At 40.8% G+C, this 15,720-nt stretch overlaps 2 protein-coding genes across 2 annotated transcripts in view; both read right to left on the bottom strand.

Moving 5' to 3' along the window:
• Positions 1 to 15,720, bottom strand: part of cln8 (CLN8 transmembrane ER and ERGIC protein) — a 191,750-nt gene that overhangs the window by 34,152 nt on the left and 141,878 nt on the right. The gene's annotated exons all lie outside the window — the stretch shown is intronic.
• dlgap2a (discs, large homolog-associated protein 2a) overlaps positions 1 to 15,720 on the bottom strand; it is a gene marked incomplete at its 3' end in the record, with an annotated part of 178,530 nt that overhangs the window by 22,472 nt on the left and 140,338 nt on the right. The window contains exons 4-6 of the mRNA XM_083997835.1: positions 12,073 to 12,287; positions 2,342 to 2,492; positions 988 to 1,204 (exon numbers count right to left, since the gene is read on the bottom strand). Coding sequence (XP_083853961.1) covers positions 988 to 1,204; positions 2,342 to 2,492; positions 12,073 to 12,287 — 583 coding nt within the window. The remainder of the gene's footprint in view (positions 1 to 987; positions 1,205 to 2,341; positions 2,493 to 12,072; positions 12,288 to 15,720) is intronic.

The raw sequence follows: 15,720 nt of genomic DNA, 5'->3' as shown, positions 1-15,720 counted from the left end.
CTACTATATTCCGACTGATGTGAGTTCATGAATCTACTGTGGGAAGAGGTGGAATCCGCTCAGACTTCTTGTCCAGACACTTTGTCTTCTTTTCCTCCCACATTCTTCATCTGTACAAGGATGTATCATTTCCTCTGTGAATCCAGCAATCATGGGAATTGTTGAAACCATCAGCAGCTTACAATTTATAATCAAGGCTCAGTACCAGAAATAAATGCACGTGTCAGCTGAGTATGTTTAGATTTATTGCAGCAGTTTATGTATGTGTATATGTGACTAACCAAAGTGACAGTTCTGTTACTGATGTATTCATGTCAGCTTTATTATTCACTATCCAAGTTTGGACGCAATAGTGTACAGTTCTGTTATGGTATCTCTTTGTGTGTAGACAAGAGCTTTGTAATAAGACAAAGTAATTTGTATGAAGTGTGGACAAAGAGATTTCATAGTGTATGTATGAATGCATACGTTGCATACGGTAATTTCACCATTTCTCTGACCAGTTGGCAATAAAGCTGTGAGTACGTTCACAAGTGTCACCATGTGGCCTCCTAAAAATATCCAAAATGTAGCGGAAAAAGCAGCCATGTCCTTGAGTTTTATTTCAGTTAATTTCCATTTGTGATTTTCAATAGGGTTCATAGCTTTACTCTCTGATGCATCCAATGGATGAGCAGATGAAGCACTGTATCCAAAATACAGTAGGATGAACTGGCACAGCTCACAAGTGTTAGCTACAGTAATCATACCTCCGTCAAAAACAATGGAAACATACAGGAGTGATTCATGCAAAGATATGAAGCTGTTTGACAGCACAACCAGTTTGCACTAACTGTTCTCTATTCATCATAACCACATGTCAATGCCAAGTGTAAGCTTGTGGTATCAGTCTGTCACTTGTACTTAAGAAGCAAACAAAAATACCAACATCCAGGACATGTCACATGTTGTATTGTGCAAATGGATTTTATGTCTAGTTGTCCTTACCTGTGGTCGACCTGATGGTGGAGGTGACTGTTGAGGCTATGGGGGGGATGCAGTCATCGTCTTGGGAGTAGCCGGCCTGGATGGCTCGTAGGTAGCTGTGGCTCCGGGTTCGGAAGCAGCCGGGGAGGTCCAAAGCTTCCATGGCCTGGGACTCCACCTCACTGAACACAGACTCACACACCGACTCAAACTGGCCATTTATTTCTGTCTCGCTCACCTGTGAGAAAGCAAAAAAAAGCCATCAGCATTTTTTTCCACTGTTAAACCAGTGAGGGTATTTCTCTGTTTACCTTGAGATATTTAATTGGTCAGTTTTAAAACTTGACATTATGTTCTCTGCCAGTGTTCCTTTGAATTGAAACAAGGCTTCCTGCTGAAATCAAATGGTGTTCACATTTTAAAATGCAAAACGCAGCAGGGACGTCAATGGAAAATGTTTTTATAATCTGAGTGGACAACCTGTTGCCTGGTTCCTTATTCTGCAGTAGCAGTAGATTGATGTTAATGGCGTCAGGGCCGCAGTCACATAAGACAAGAACTATTTCTGTTTTCATTTTCAGATGAATATGATGTACCTTATAATGTCTATGTCTATGATACTGGCATGTTACAAATGGTTGTTTTCTGAATAGAAAGTTGTTTGATGATTGTCATTCCGTTCCCAGCATCACAGATAAACATCTTGTTCTGTTGGGATTTGGAATTAGTTGGAGTTTAGTTGACTCTGAACAAATCAATACACCTCTCTTTTAGGAGAGAGATGAATATCTCAACAACCTCTGTTGAAGTCCTTTAATTTAGACGGATAAACAATGTGCAGTGAACTGTTGCGTAAAATAAGTGTAGGTCAAATGCAGCCAGAAAAAAGGGTCTCTGAAAAGGAGATACCTATGATTAGAGGTGAGCGTGCCTATGCTCCCTCAGCCCTATGTTCCCACTGGACTCTCTCTACTTATCTGGACTCTCTCTATCTGGCCTGTCTAGCCTCTACCTGGTCTTTTTACTAAACTTAACCAACTCCTTTCTTCATTGCCTAAACCCAACCAATGGTGGGACCAAAGGGCTGTGGGAACATAGTAACTAATTTTCAGTGACAACAAAAGTTAGAAATGTGGGAACATAGGGCTGAGGGAACACAGGGCTGTGGGAACATAGGAATGACCCCGATTATAGAGCAATTAGACTCTTTAACTGGGGTTTTAAATATATATATATATATATATATATATATCTGTAAGCTGAAATCATTTTTATTAATTATTGCTTGCCAGGACCTCCTTCGTCCTTCTGCAGTCTGCAGTGTGGGATTAGAGACTTTTTCCTACCTGTGAGGAAGCAGACTCACCTGGCTCACTTGGCTAACACAGCTAGCCTGACTGAGGGTGCTGACAGCTCGCATATAGCTCTGGTTCCTGGAGCGAAACTTGGGCGAGTTGTAGTTGGCAGAGGGATCCAAGGCGATGCTTGGGTGCATGTCCCTGGCGGCTTGCAAATGGTAGCTCTGACTGAACAGAGAGAGACACAGAGAAGCAGACAGGAAGTGGGACGACAGCCATGCTGATGATTTCTTAAGTAGTTAAATATAATTGATCTGATGATCAGGTACGGTAGATCTGACTAATGGCTACAGGTGTAACACAATCAGAAAAACAATCAAGTGCTATCAAGCGCAGTGCGCCTCCTCTGAACTTGAGACGGAGACGGGTTATGATAATGTGTCTCCCAAGAGACGAGCCTCACTCTTTCTGTGTCTCTCCCCAGCTACACTGATGTGTTAACCAGTGTCCTTAAAAAGGCAGTTCGATTACTCTGGTGCTGAAAAATCTAATCAATGCTTGAAAATGAGGGAAATGCAAATCAGGAGCTAGTTAGTGAGCAAGCACTTCAGAGAGGAACCCAGTGTCAGCCAGGTCAATTAAATGAGCTTCCCCAGCAGGGCAGAAACCTGCTGGAGAGACAACGAGTTTAAGGCACCAAGGAAGGAATGTGCTTTAAGTAAAATAAAGAATGCTATGTGAGTGGCATTGGGAATACCAAAACGAGGTTCCCTCTGCCAGATGTATTTGTAATGGCAGGCAGGGATGAGTAAGCAGTTTCTGGGCTTTTTATAGAGATAAACGCTGGTGTTTGGCAGCGAGGAAAATGCCAGTGTGATTAAAAGTCCCCCAATCCATCTTGTCATGCTGTAGCAAGGCTGTGTGTATTTGCACAGCAAAAATCAACCTTCTCGACATCCAAAGACATCCCACAGCAGAAACACCCGGAGATTACTTCTGAATGGAGTGGTAAAAGTGAAGTCGCTGTTAATGGGAAGAAGTCCTATCTCTTAAATAATGTGGATAATCTCTCTAAACACACGATGTCACAACGCTGCTTTCATTTTTAATACAAGAAAGCGTTTACTGCCGTGCTGGTATAATGTGTAACAGGGAATCAAATCATATCTATATTGTGTTTAACAGTGCCTTATGCTTTGCCAGTACAAGCAGATTGCCCCAGGTGACCTCTCACTGACTGGTCTTGAGTGTTTGCTCTGTGAGGCGTCCATATTGAGTATGTCAGCAGGGCAGCCAGCCAGCTGGCTCCTACGTCTGACCACTGCAACATGGCAGCAACAGAGCGGTAAGGGGAGGGGAGGCACTGAGCCTGTATTCACCTTAAGTCTGCAGCAAAATTGGTGATGTAGTTACGCATGTCACTGTTGATTTTATCCAGGCGGTAAGAGCTGTGGGTAGAGAAGAAAACAGAGTTACTGAGTCCCACAAGTGGGAGTTGGATGGATGTGACGTCACTGGGTACAAGTCCAATGGAACTGGCTCTTTACGGTTACTGTGGTATACGCTGAATGTTTGCTTGGGCTTTTTCACCAAAGTGCTGCAAACATTAGGGTGATACAATATGACCGACGTGGCCTTTGAGTGACAGTGAAAGTGGGAGAATGTCACAGTTACATTTAGGATGCAGGCAGGACTGCGCCTGAGCGAAGCGAATGGAACACGTGCACATGCACAAGAGTGGCGTGATGAGGAGTGTATTATGAGCTTTGTTGCACAGGAGGTGCACACACATACACACACATTGCCCACCAGCACCAACTAAAAACGATAACAAAGCACTTGATAATGAAAAGTTGCACAAAAAATATAGTTACTCTACATCATAAACCACATATTCTTCTTCCCCCTGTGTGGGTAATTAGATTGGGTTAATTGAGCCAAATGAGAATTAAAAAAAAAAAAAAAAAAACTACCTAAAGTCCTTCTCTGAGCAATGAAATTAAGTGGAGCTTTTAGCTGACAAGATCAGATAGAGGTGCTCCGGCTGAGGCATAACTCAAGTACACTTAACTTATATCCATCCCTGTAGAGAGGCTGTTTTGAGAATGCCCCAGTCCTTTATCAAATCATACCACAGCAAATGTCCTCTAATTATCTATGGGAGCCTATAGGGGGCTATATTAAAATGATAAAATGTAAGCTTGAAAATGAACCTAACTCCACAATGGCATCATAAATTTCCACATCTGTACATGCTATCTGAGAAAATGTGACTCATGGGTGTTCAATTGCAAGCTTACATTATTATTTAATATCGTCCTCTATAGGATTCCATAAATATTTCTGTTTGGTGTGAATACACTTCCATAGTTGGCCTATATTAGAGCTAGGGATGATGAGAATTCCTGTCTCACTTCCTGTCTTACTCTACAACTTTTGCTTTGACAGTTGGTGTTATGCGTCAATTTCTGAGGAGAGAGGTTCAGACTGAGGCATTTGATTGAAAATGAAATATTGTAGAGAAAAGAAAAAATAGGAATGATTCTGAGGCACCAAAACCAATTAACTGCAGGAAGAGAAAAATGTGCAAAAAGGTTTAATTTGTTAAATAACAAAAAGACACACACACACCAAGGTGAAATACTATGTATGATAATTCAGAACCAGCACATTCAGTACGTTTCTTTCTTGAACTGCAAAGCCCCATGGTGAACAATTTGATCTTCCCAATGGTTCCCAATGACAATAAAAACAAGAGGGATGAATCTCATCTGGCCGAGGAAGCCAAATTGTATATAATGATAGTGATGTTTTACAATTACTGTATTCACAGTCTCTTAGAATTATACACAACTTTTTCTTCTCAAGCTACAGAATTTCTGTTGAAAACACAAGCAGTTGCAATGCTGTTGAATCAGATAAATAATGAGGCAGGGTGAAGGTGTTCAGTATAAGAGCTTAACTATGCATGACACGTCTCACACACAGAGCCCTGAATCAGTGGACACGAATTCTGCTTTGACCTTGGGATGTGAGTGAGAAATGCTCACACCCGATGCTGTTTGAATGAGTAATTACATTATGTCAAATCAAGATTATTGAATGCCTTACTAGTGTTAACTTTGATTAATTATAGCAACTCGAGGAGCTAATCATGGATGGGAGGCAAACAAACGTTATTATTTTATTAACTGCCAGAAAAAGGTCTGATTGAACGGCTTGTGGGCCTCCGTCATTTAAAGAGAGGCTAAGCTGCCAAAAAACTGATGTTGATGCTGCTGCTCTCTACATGACGTGTCGTTCCCAATTGACTCAGTGACTCATTATGCTAATGGCTAATAGTGAAATTTGCCACATGTCACTCAGTTCCCATCATCATTAATACATTCCTTAAACATCTTTGGCAGGCCCTTCTACAACACAGAAAAAAAGCCAATTCATATTCAATTTATCATTGCTGTTGGCTCTACAGGACATGCAGGACCTGCGGGTGAAGCTGTAATCGAAGGGAGGGGCGGGGGGGTTCGTGGGAGCGAATGGTTATTAATTAAAACAATCATTGACATCTAACTTTCCTTTGAGTGCACAGGCTGTTTCAGCCCAGTGAGCCTGTGACTGTGATGTATTCTTTATTGGAGAGATGAACAAAGAGGCGACCCTGTCACCCACGAGCACGCAAGAGGACTTGGAAAGTGGGGAAGACGTAGGGAGGTGACACAACCTGACAGCCTGTTCTCACTCTAACATGATTTGCTTCGGGGACTTGATGCTGTCAAATTTGTGTTTGGCCCATCTGAATGCCCCAGCGGGACGTTAAATTGCTACAAGTGCAGGGGAAATCCAACCTACGCCATGTCTGTCTTGAATCCAATCTAATTTTCGTCCCAACAAGCCCGATGGAGCATAATAGCATGAGAGCTCTTGTGTCAGGTGGCAATCGTGTCTGTGTTGACTCTTGTGTGTGGACTCAAAACACTACTTGATATGGATCATTGTGCTGTGGTGCCAACAGCCAAGAATAAAAACTGGAAATAGCCACATGTGCGAACACATGATAAGAGATTCAGACCCTATGGCAACAATCTGATACATACACATTTATAATGGTACTGAACAGGACTACAATGTTAACTGTGAGTGTCATAATTAAATTGTGTTTAGATTTACAGGAAGTCAGGAATATCTCAGGTGATTTAAAATGTAAATGTGAACAACACAGGCTGTCTCACCAGCTTCCACAAACTCTGATCTCACTGCTGTTTGGTTTCATTCTTTGATAAGGGAACACTGACCGGCCACATTTGCAAACACACTCTTCAATTATGGGAACTGTAGTTCAAAGTCACAGCTTGCAGCATTTTGAAGCTGCTCATGTTTTCAGCTTTCATATCATTATTTTTATTATTACAAATGAAGCTATGTGTACAGTAACTTTTGCACACGACTTAACTCTGATACCAAACCAAGGGGAGTTTGATTTGGTGGGTGGGGCCCTAACATTGAGTGTCACATGAGCAGTAGCTTGGTTACATTCAGGTTACAAGTGATTCTGCTCCTCTGCTCTTTTATTAATCAAACATCCTTATCATAACCTCATGAATTTATTTATTTAAGGTAGAGATTTTTATGTGCTCCTGGAGAAGCAGGGTGGTACTTCCTCTGCAACAATGAAGTTAGAAGGTCTACCGCCTTGTGTGAGGAGCCTATCTCCTGTCTCCTGTGTGTGTGCGTGTGTGTGTTTGTCTCCTCATTTGTCTCGCTCTCTATTTAAACACTCAGATCTATTTACTCATTAATCCAAGGTGCTGGAACACCATTTAGCCCGACTGATGCTGCTTACTGAGGCTGATACAGATTTGAAGGTATAAATATAATATGGTTTTATGTCTTTTTAATGAAAAACAGATAAAATAAACATGAGAGCCGTATTCATTCAAAATATATTCATCTGCACTATTGGACTGCAGTATGTATATTATATTCTATTCACTATCTCTATACCAGCATTACTGTTGATATTCCTGGCCTTCTTGTACTCCTCTCTACATTTTCCTCTTGTAATCAATAAAATAAGACCACATCTTATATTCCAAATCAGACTTTACTGAAGAAATGGGAATTTACAGATGAAAAAGAAAGTGCCAGTGTTATGAGTTGTTTATAAAATGCCTTACACATCTTGTACTCTTCTACTTCTGAAGTGCACTTCAATACCAGGATATATCTGGAATTGGCTAAAACATTGATGAATGTGATGATGAAGACATGAAGTGTTTGGTTTGGTTTTGCACTGCACCAAACCACTCTCAAATCTTTGAAATTGCTCTCTCTATATGCATCTCCAGCTCAATCCATGAGGACAGACAGCACATTATGGCATTCTTTGAGTGGGTTCAGGACTCTTCAGTAATGACACCCTTGGGGACAATCCTGGTGTTTGAAATGAATGCAACAACAAACCCTCTCCTTCAGACTCAATAACAGTGCTGCTGCTGTCAATGGATTCTGAGACTGGCCACACAGCCTGATCCATGCTGGTCAATATCTTCCTTAGAGCAGAGCCCAGCAGAATATCGGTATAACCACTGAGAGAGCCATTATTCAGAGGGTCCTTGGAGTACAATAACTGCAACTGATAGGCCTTCCTGCTGTTGCATCCCCATAAATCATTCACTGTTTACAGCTATTCAAAATGGATAGTCAGGGTAAGCTTTGGAAGATGTCGAGAAAGGAGCATACTTCACTGTGGCATCCTCCTACATCATAATCTGAAAGAGTTAAGAGCTGCTAAAAAAGGCCAAACGACTGCATCTTCTGTGACAAATATCATTATCATCCTGCCTGATCACAATCCATAACGTTCGATTTATCATCATACACCCACTGGGATGAAACTCTGGTGTACTACCGTGCGTACGCAGAAACAGAAACTGTGTGACAGCAGAGAGTGGATCTGGATCCCTGCTGCCCTGCTTCTGTCTCCTGACATCCTGCAGAGACACGTCGCACACGCTCTGCCACAGATGCTCATCATTAATTCTGTTTGTGTGTTTGCATGTACGAGTTTCCAGCGGGGTCAGGTTAACAGATGTGTATTGAATGAATCTGTGCCTCTGCTTAAAAAGTCATTCTTTCTGGTAGAGGAGGAGTTTAAAATCTCGACAGCGGGCACGGGGTCGGCTTTGTGAGGTGTAAGAAACGAGAACGTGACAATAACGGTGAGAGAACGATCAGTGTATCAGTATCATTGTCTCTTACTTTGACTGTGATATTACATTCTGCAGCTATATGTGTGGTGTCACAGGCTGCACTCTGCACTGGAGGTCAGATACAAGGTCGTCTGTGCATAATGTCTACAATTTATTTGCCATTAGTTGCCTTTGGACAAATTAAGAGAAGAAGCTGCAGCAGGACAGAGTCTTTCTAAACAGTCCTGCAAACCAGCCTGAGTTAAGTGCCCTGTGCCAAGAGTCACAATGTGCCCTTTTGTTATAATAGACTGTGCATTACTTTCAAGTATTTGTTATGACTTGAGTATACATCTACACATGTACTTGTTTTTCCTCCCTCACAGCCCAAATATTTACCTAACATTTAATCTTAAAATATTATGAAGTAGGGTGAATATTAATAATGTTCATACCAGTTTAGTGATTTAACAATAGAACAGGAATAGCTGATTAATAAGAATAGAACATTTGATTATAGTGTCACGATATCCTGAGCTGTACTATAAGCCATGTTGTATAACCATTCTAGCATGATGCTAACTGGAGAAACAATCGGTCTCTGTTATCACTGGATTAAAGGGAACTATGCTAGTCCGGTTGCTTTTCCGCTGTTTCGCTAACCCTCCTCCTGGCCATGTTTTCAACAATGCCGGTGAGAAAGCAATCACTAGAATGGTATATATATCACGTTATATATCATATACAATGTTACGATGTATGTATATTTGTGTAGTCTTATCTGTCATCAACAAGAAATTACAGGTTACGGGGTACGTGCCAGAGGCGAGAACTGGGACACCGGGACGGTGGCAATGATCTTGCAAAGTGGTTTTTCAACCAAGACAGACAAAAATTACTATAAAGCTGTTAAATTAAGGTAAAAATGTAGCATAGTTAAGCTAAAAAATCCTGCATAGCTCCTCTTTAAACGGAATAAAACAGTTATGCAGCCAACAACTGTTTAAATATTTATGAGACAGAGGATGAGACAAGCAATGGCTGGTGCACTGCATGCCACTATAAATGTGCAATTTAGGACTCACTCCGATGGGTGATATGAGAAGGTTGATAAATTATCTATATAGCTGTTTAAAAAACAATCTCTAGAACATTGATGTCAGAGGACTGGGTTAGTTTCAGCCTCAAACTAACTGAGATCTGAGGTTGAGGTTGTTCCTGGAGTCACACAAGGCAAATTCCACTTAATGACATTGGTTTTAGCTTTTAGTGAATGTTTTTGTGGCAGAACAAAATTACTTCCTTTCATCACCAATGTGCACACATTTTTCTTACTGATGGGAACTGATGATTTAATTGGTCAGAAATAAAAGCAGGACCCACAAAATTTTTTAAAGCACATTCCTCTTAAAGGAAACGTAACTTCTAATTGCAAATGATTACCCGAAATCAGTTGTCTCTTATTCTGTGCATATTGAAAGATGCCATGGATTAAAAGGCTCTGCATGAGTTCATTCAAAGGGCAGAGTTAGCTCAAAAGTTTCTCAAAAAGAAATAAAATAAAAACTAAAGGGAAAAACTAATGAGACGATCCAGAAATGAAATGAGAGGGTGCAATCAGGTGTTCTACTTTTTAAGTTGCCGCTTAAAGGTCTTTAATGGAAACCTCCACAGTGAACTCAGACCTTGACTGGTAAATGTGCTCAATATATACAGCTGACGAAGCAGAGCGAAAAGCAGATAAAAAGATTGTGCTTTGAAAGAACAAGTCTGGGTTTTTTTTTTTTTTTCAAATTGTTATATTACTAAAATAGACAGCTGTAATTACTGTTTGCACATTCTGCTGCACACAAAGAGGAGCAGGACTCTTTGAAGGGGGAACGAAAGTGAATTTGCTTTCTCGTATTGCCACCTTAAAAAAAAAACGACTCTGGAAAAGATGAATCCGTCACACGCCATGAAATAATTTGGTGTCTGAAGAAGTATAACAATACAATTTAAGACCACAATAGGCAGTAAAATAAGACACAACGTGAATGGTCCCACCTCAGGTTTCATAATTGAAAAATTAACTTTTTTTTTTTTTTTTTAACTCTGAGGGATCTCTGTCTCTGCGTATGTAGCTGGTTCACTCAGTATGCCACGTCTAAATGGACTGCACTGGAAATGTATGATACAAAGATGGAGGTAGGATGTGAGGTGCTGCAGAAGGTGAGCTGAAAACAGCATAAAACAGACAATTATCGGCACATGCAACACAGCATGAGAAGCAGAGTAGACGAGGGAATCCACCTCTGACCTCAAACAGCTTTGGCCTAACCTCTGCAGTGTATCATGGCTGTATCTCATTCTACTGTAATTGGCATTGGATACATAAATAGTAACAATAGTAGATCATTTGAATATTTATGTTGATAATAACACAACCCAGCAAATCCCTTTGGGGGCAATGCTGTTACTGAGCAGTCTCTCTGTAATAGCATTACTGCAGGTGAGTCTATATTACTCTTTTATGTGATCTGAGGACTCTTATTATCTAATTTCATTCTAATCTAATGGATCTGTTAATGCAGTAATCATAGTAACTCTTCTTCTATCTCGCCATAACATCATTTCTTGTGTTTATTTTCCTGTGACATTGTCTTGGGCTTGTCTCATCCTGTAATCCTCTTATGAGCGTTTTCTTCCGCCGCTGAGTTACCAAAACAAAAGCTCTCCATTTCCTCAGCAATTAATAAGATGCATCCCAGAAGAACACGCTGAACACTTTCTTACTGTTGAAGACACTGATATGAATACCCATGAAGGGATTTGAGCGAGCGCGGAGTTGAGCTATCAAGTGTTCGACACTGATGTAGCGGTGAGGCCATACAGCAAGAACACTGTCAACACCGCTCGAGGGAATGTAAATTAGCAAAGAAATAACAAGCACGGTTTTGCTGAGAACAGAAACAGATAAGATGAGAACTGTTTCACTGTTAAAAAACACAATCTTACAACAGGAACAAAGGCATAAACATGTCTTAAAGATACACAAAACACCTTAGAGCGTTGAGATGCTTAGAATTTGAAACTTTTCATCTGTGGCACCCTCAGTGCTACTATCAAAATAAATGGGCTGCACAAATTTGGATTTGGATTTTTTAAAACACAAAACAAAACCCTAATGTTCTTGGATTAAAAAAAATCTTTCTGTGAAAACTGATAAATGTTTTTTTTTCTGGCTAATAAAAATAAAAATGTTCCCAGGATCAATGCAACAAAATCATGACACTGATGTGAAGTTTTTTATCACCTGTTTTCACAAAAGATTATCCTGGAGAAACAATTTGTTAACCTATTCTTAAGTGATAAACAGGAAAAAAACAATTTAGATCTGACTAAGAAGATAGATTACTGTAATGAATTTTTCCTCGTTTGCCCTCTCTGAGCTTCCGTAGCTGACAAATGATTTAATCACGCAATTATCTTGCAAATGATTCATTTAAAAATTCATGACACAAAATAAGTTAAGCTGGTGTTAATTGTTCATTTTGCACCATCTACACTGGGAGCAAAGTGAATGAGTAAACAAGCACATGCCAGAAAAAAAGGGAAACCATCAGTCTAGTGTGTTGTACCTCTGAGAGTCCAGCAGGTCCCTGGGTCTGATGATGGCCTTGACCAGTGCGTCAGGGCGCACCGACCTCTGAGGAGATGTCTTGGGGCTGGAGTCCGACTCTCCGCTCTCCTCATCCCCCATGGCTTTGACATAGCTGCTGCTCCGCATCCGACGACAAGGGATCTCGTCATCTTTCCCACCGCCGGGGTAACCCCCCCACTCATCCTGGGGCACCTGGGGGAACAGTGAGGGACAAGCATACTGGTTGGTTTGTTGATGTGTGCACAACTTTCTGAAGTTTTGTGATGCCATTTTTAGATGGATATAATTCCAACACAGATAATTACTTAAAAGTCCAGTGTGTAATTTCTTCTTTTTTTTTTTTTTTACCATGACTAGGAGTGGATCTAAACCATTTTACGATATGTCTACTGTTTCCTACTCATTATTCTTTCCTTCCGCCTTCTTTTTCTGTGGTTTATTCATGAACGCCAAACTCACGGAACACGCTCTGACAGGCTGGATTTTCCGTACGGGCTGCCGTACAAACATGATGGCAAAGATGGCAACGCTCTCTAAAGTGAGACCCTTGCTATATGTATATATAAAAGAATAATTATAAGGCTACGAAAACCAGACAAATTTTATTTTATAGCGATTATACACTTACACAAATATATTAATGGTTAGTATTCAGATTTTGCCAATAAAGCTTGGCAATTATTACACACTGGTCCTTTAATTTGAGCTCCATCCTTCAGTTTAGCTGCTAAATGTTGTGAACCTTTTTCTGAAAAACACTAAAACATCCTGTAGAGCTGAGGTAAACGGTAGAGTCAGGTGATACTACTTAGTAATATACTGTGTTGCTATAGCACTGTGGGTAAAGACGATGACAGCACATCTTGAGAGTACATTATATCCCCACCTCTGCATTGATACGGCACATTGGCCATGCAGTTTTAAGGATTATGAAAGTGCTGTGATTTTTCTTAACTCCTCGAAGACCGTGGAAATGTAGCTGAAGTGATGCAGAAGCTTTAAAATAATAAAAAAGCAGTGATGAAGCAATGTCACCATGTGACAGACACTTGAATTGAACCCTCCACCTCCTGGCACAGGTAGTTTCATCCACTGAGCTACACAGGACCATGTTCACGATGCGTCAACTCACATTAAAAACCTTCACACAGCTTCTACGGCTGCTGAGTATCTCGGCTTTTCTGTACTTTGGCTCGGTTACAAACTGCTGAAAACCTTGACGAAAATGTTGATATAAATTTGGCCGGGTTTTAATCACAATTTCTGGCAAAAGAAAGCTTGAAAATAGAGTAAAGGAGCCCATCTTTGCTCCCCCTATTGTAGCTATCGCATATGGAAACCTGCCATCAAAACAAGCCAGGCAGTTTACATGCTGTAATTTTCTTCCACTCGTTAAACCTGGTAATTGAGTATCCAGACGTCACCATCACCATTATCCCATTCAGAGTGAGAACAGGGTGTCTCACTTTGCACTCGCTGCTTCTCTCCACTGCATATGGAGTGAATATTTCACACTGAACGAGCAGCATCACAGTGGGCTGGAAAAAAAAACAAAAACCCGAGCATCTCTTACACAGGCGAGTGGCAACAGAGCACTAAATGGATTTTAAAGCATCCCCACTTTAGTCCTGCATGATCATACAGAGGCTATCTCTCTCCTGAGCTTGTTTGGGGCCCTTTGGTGTCACTTTTTAATGCACTGGGTACCCCTTCCTCATGTAGCCTGTTTCTATAGGCTTCAGATGTTCTCTGCTGCTTTGAAGATAAATGTACAAGTCAAGAAAATTGCAGCTCATTGTCTGCTGATCATTACACGTCGGGTGAGGCCGCATTCTGCTTTTTCAAGCCGAGCACACGTAACCGTAAGGAAATACAAATACAGATCATACGGAGCAAGATTATTTACTGATTCACAAGCTTACTGCTAAGTAAAATGAGACTCCATTATGGTACATGCCATTATACAACATGTAGGAATGTAATTATATGTTCCTAATAGGTAAAAGTATTGGAGTTGGTTGTGTGGCTTATTAAAATCTGGTGAGCTAAGTTCTCACACTCATGTAAATGAACAGAGGATGAATATTCACAAGCTCATTACACACAATATCACGCTCATTCTCCCTCTAACTCTTTCACTAACACACACACACATGCAGACACTCATTTTGCTTTAGTTAAGCAGCGCAGCAGTTCAATTACTGTGACAACAGCAGCAGCAGCTGAGTCAGGGTCTTAGCTTCTCTTACAAACACACACACACACACACACACACACAGGTGATGCGACACAACACACACTTACACAGACCCTCAACAGTCATAGAGACAGTCAACAGCACGCAAATGCCCCCCTGGCTTCTCTGTGCCTCATTTTTAGATTCACCATATTTTTGCTCTGCTGACTGTCTGTGACGGCCTGAAGCTTTAGCTGGACACGCATTTACACGGGCAATGATCTGCACTCACAAAATATGACAATGTCGGTAATCATTAAATACTATGTGGGAGCTGAAGGTTTCTCAGATGCCGTAGCCATCCGTCACTTTAACTTCCTGGCAGCCGTAGCAGCCGCCGGCGCAGAGCCAATCCACTCAGCTCTAGATTTCATTAAGTTAAATTTGACTTGGGTCCATATTTCTTTGATTTTACAGTAACTCTGCAGTCAAGACGGGTTTTTAAAATAGCCCCCTAACAACTATTAATTATCAAAACACTGCATAAATGTGGGGTTATGATGATGATACTTTTTTTTTCTGAAAATCCCCTCTGTCAGTCAGTGACTAACTCACTACTCAAAGGTTCACAGTGAACTGGGTGACAGTTGAGTGGCTGTGGCAAATGTCATGAGGAGATAGGCTGCGTCCAAATGTCAATGATGCGTCAAACCGTGACTCTTTTCCTTTACCAACGCAAAATGTCATCTATTGGAAAGAAAAACAACTAAAATGTGCTCATTATTCAAAATGAAATACAACCTGAAATGTTTGTAAACAGCAAACTACTCACATGAAAAATTAATCAGCAGCTCTCCAGGTATCTGATTGCTGGAAATGTAAGATTTCCTTGTGACACAAATTCCACTGACCTCTGGCATCAATGAACGACCAACCACAATTACTGCTCTAACAAGTGTTACATCAAATCCAAATGGCTTGAATAATTGATCAATTATAGCTTTATTACATCCCACTCTGTCAGACACAGAGGCTGCTGGATGAAAGCAGTCTTTGACGCTCATGGTGTGAAGTTTGCATAGGGGGATGACATGACTGATCGGGAATTGTGATTTGTCCTTTTAGTCTTTTTAGCTCAGTAACAGATTTCACAGTCTAGCTCTGGTGTTACATCAGGAAAAAAAAGATGCATTGGTGAATGTAAATAATTGTACAAAACCAAAGACAGAAAAGGACACAGCCACAGCTGATTGAATTATGAATGGATACATAAGTGATGTCTTCTATCCAGAACATGCACGCCTTTATACTTATCCCAACACAGATGCATATACCAACACACACATTCACTCAACAGCACAACCCGATAGTAGTCATTCATCTCCCCTCCAAAGACAGGCATGCACCAGCTACCAAATGGAGTGCATGGGTTAATTAAGTCTTGGAGGG

Source organism: Trachurus trachurus (genome assembly GCF_905171665.1).
Source record: "Trachurus trachurus genome assembly, chromosome: 22".
In the NCBI taxonomy this organism is placed as follows: domain Eukaryota; kingdom Metazoa; phylum Chordata; class Actinopteri; order Carangiformes; family Carangidae; genus Trachurus; species Trachurus trachurus.
Note: the sequence above shows the minus strand (reverse complement) of the source record. Positions and strands in the feature narration are given on the sequence as shown.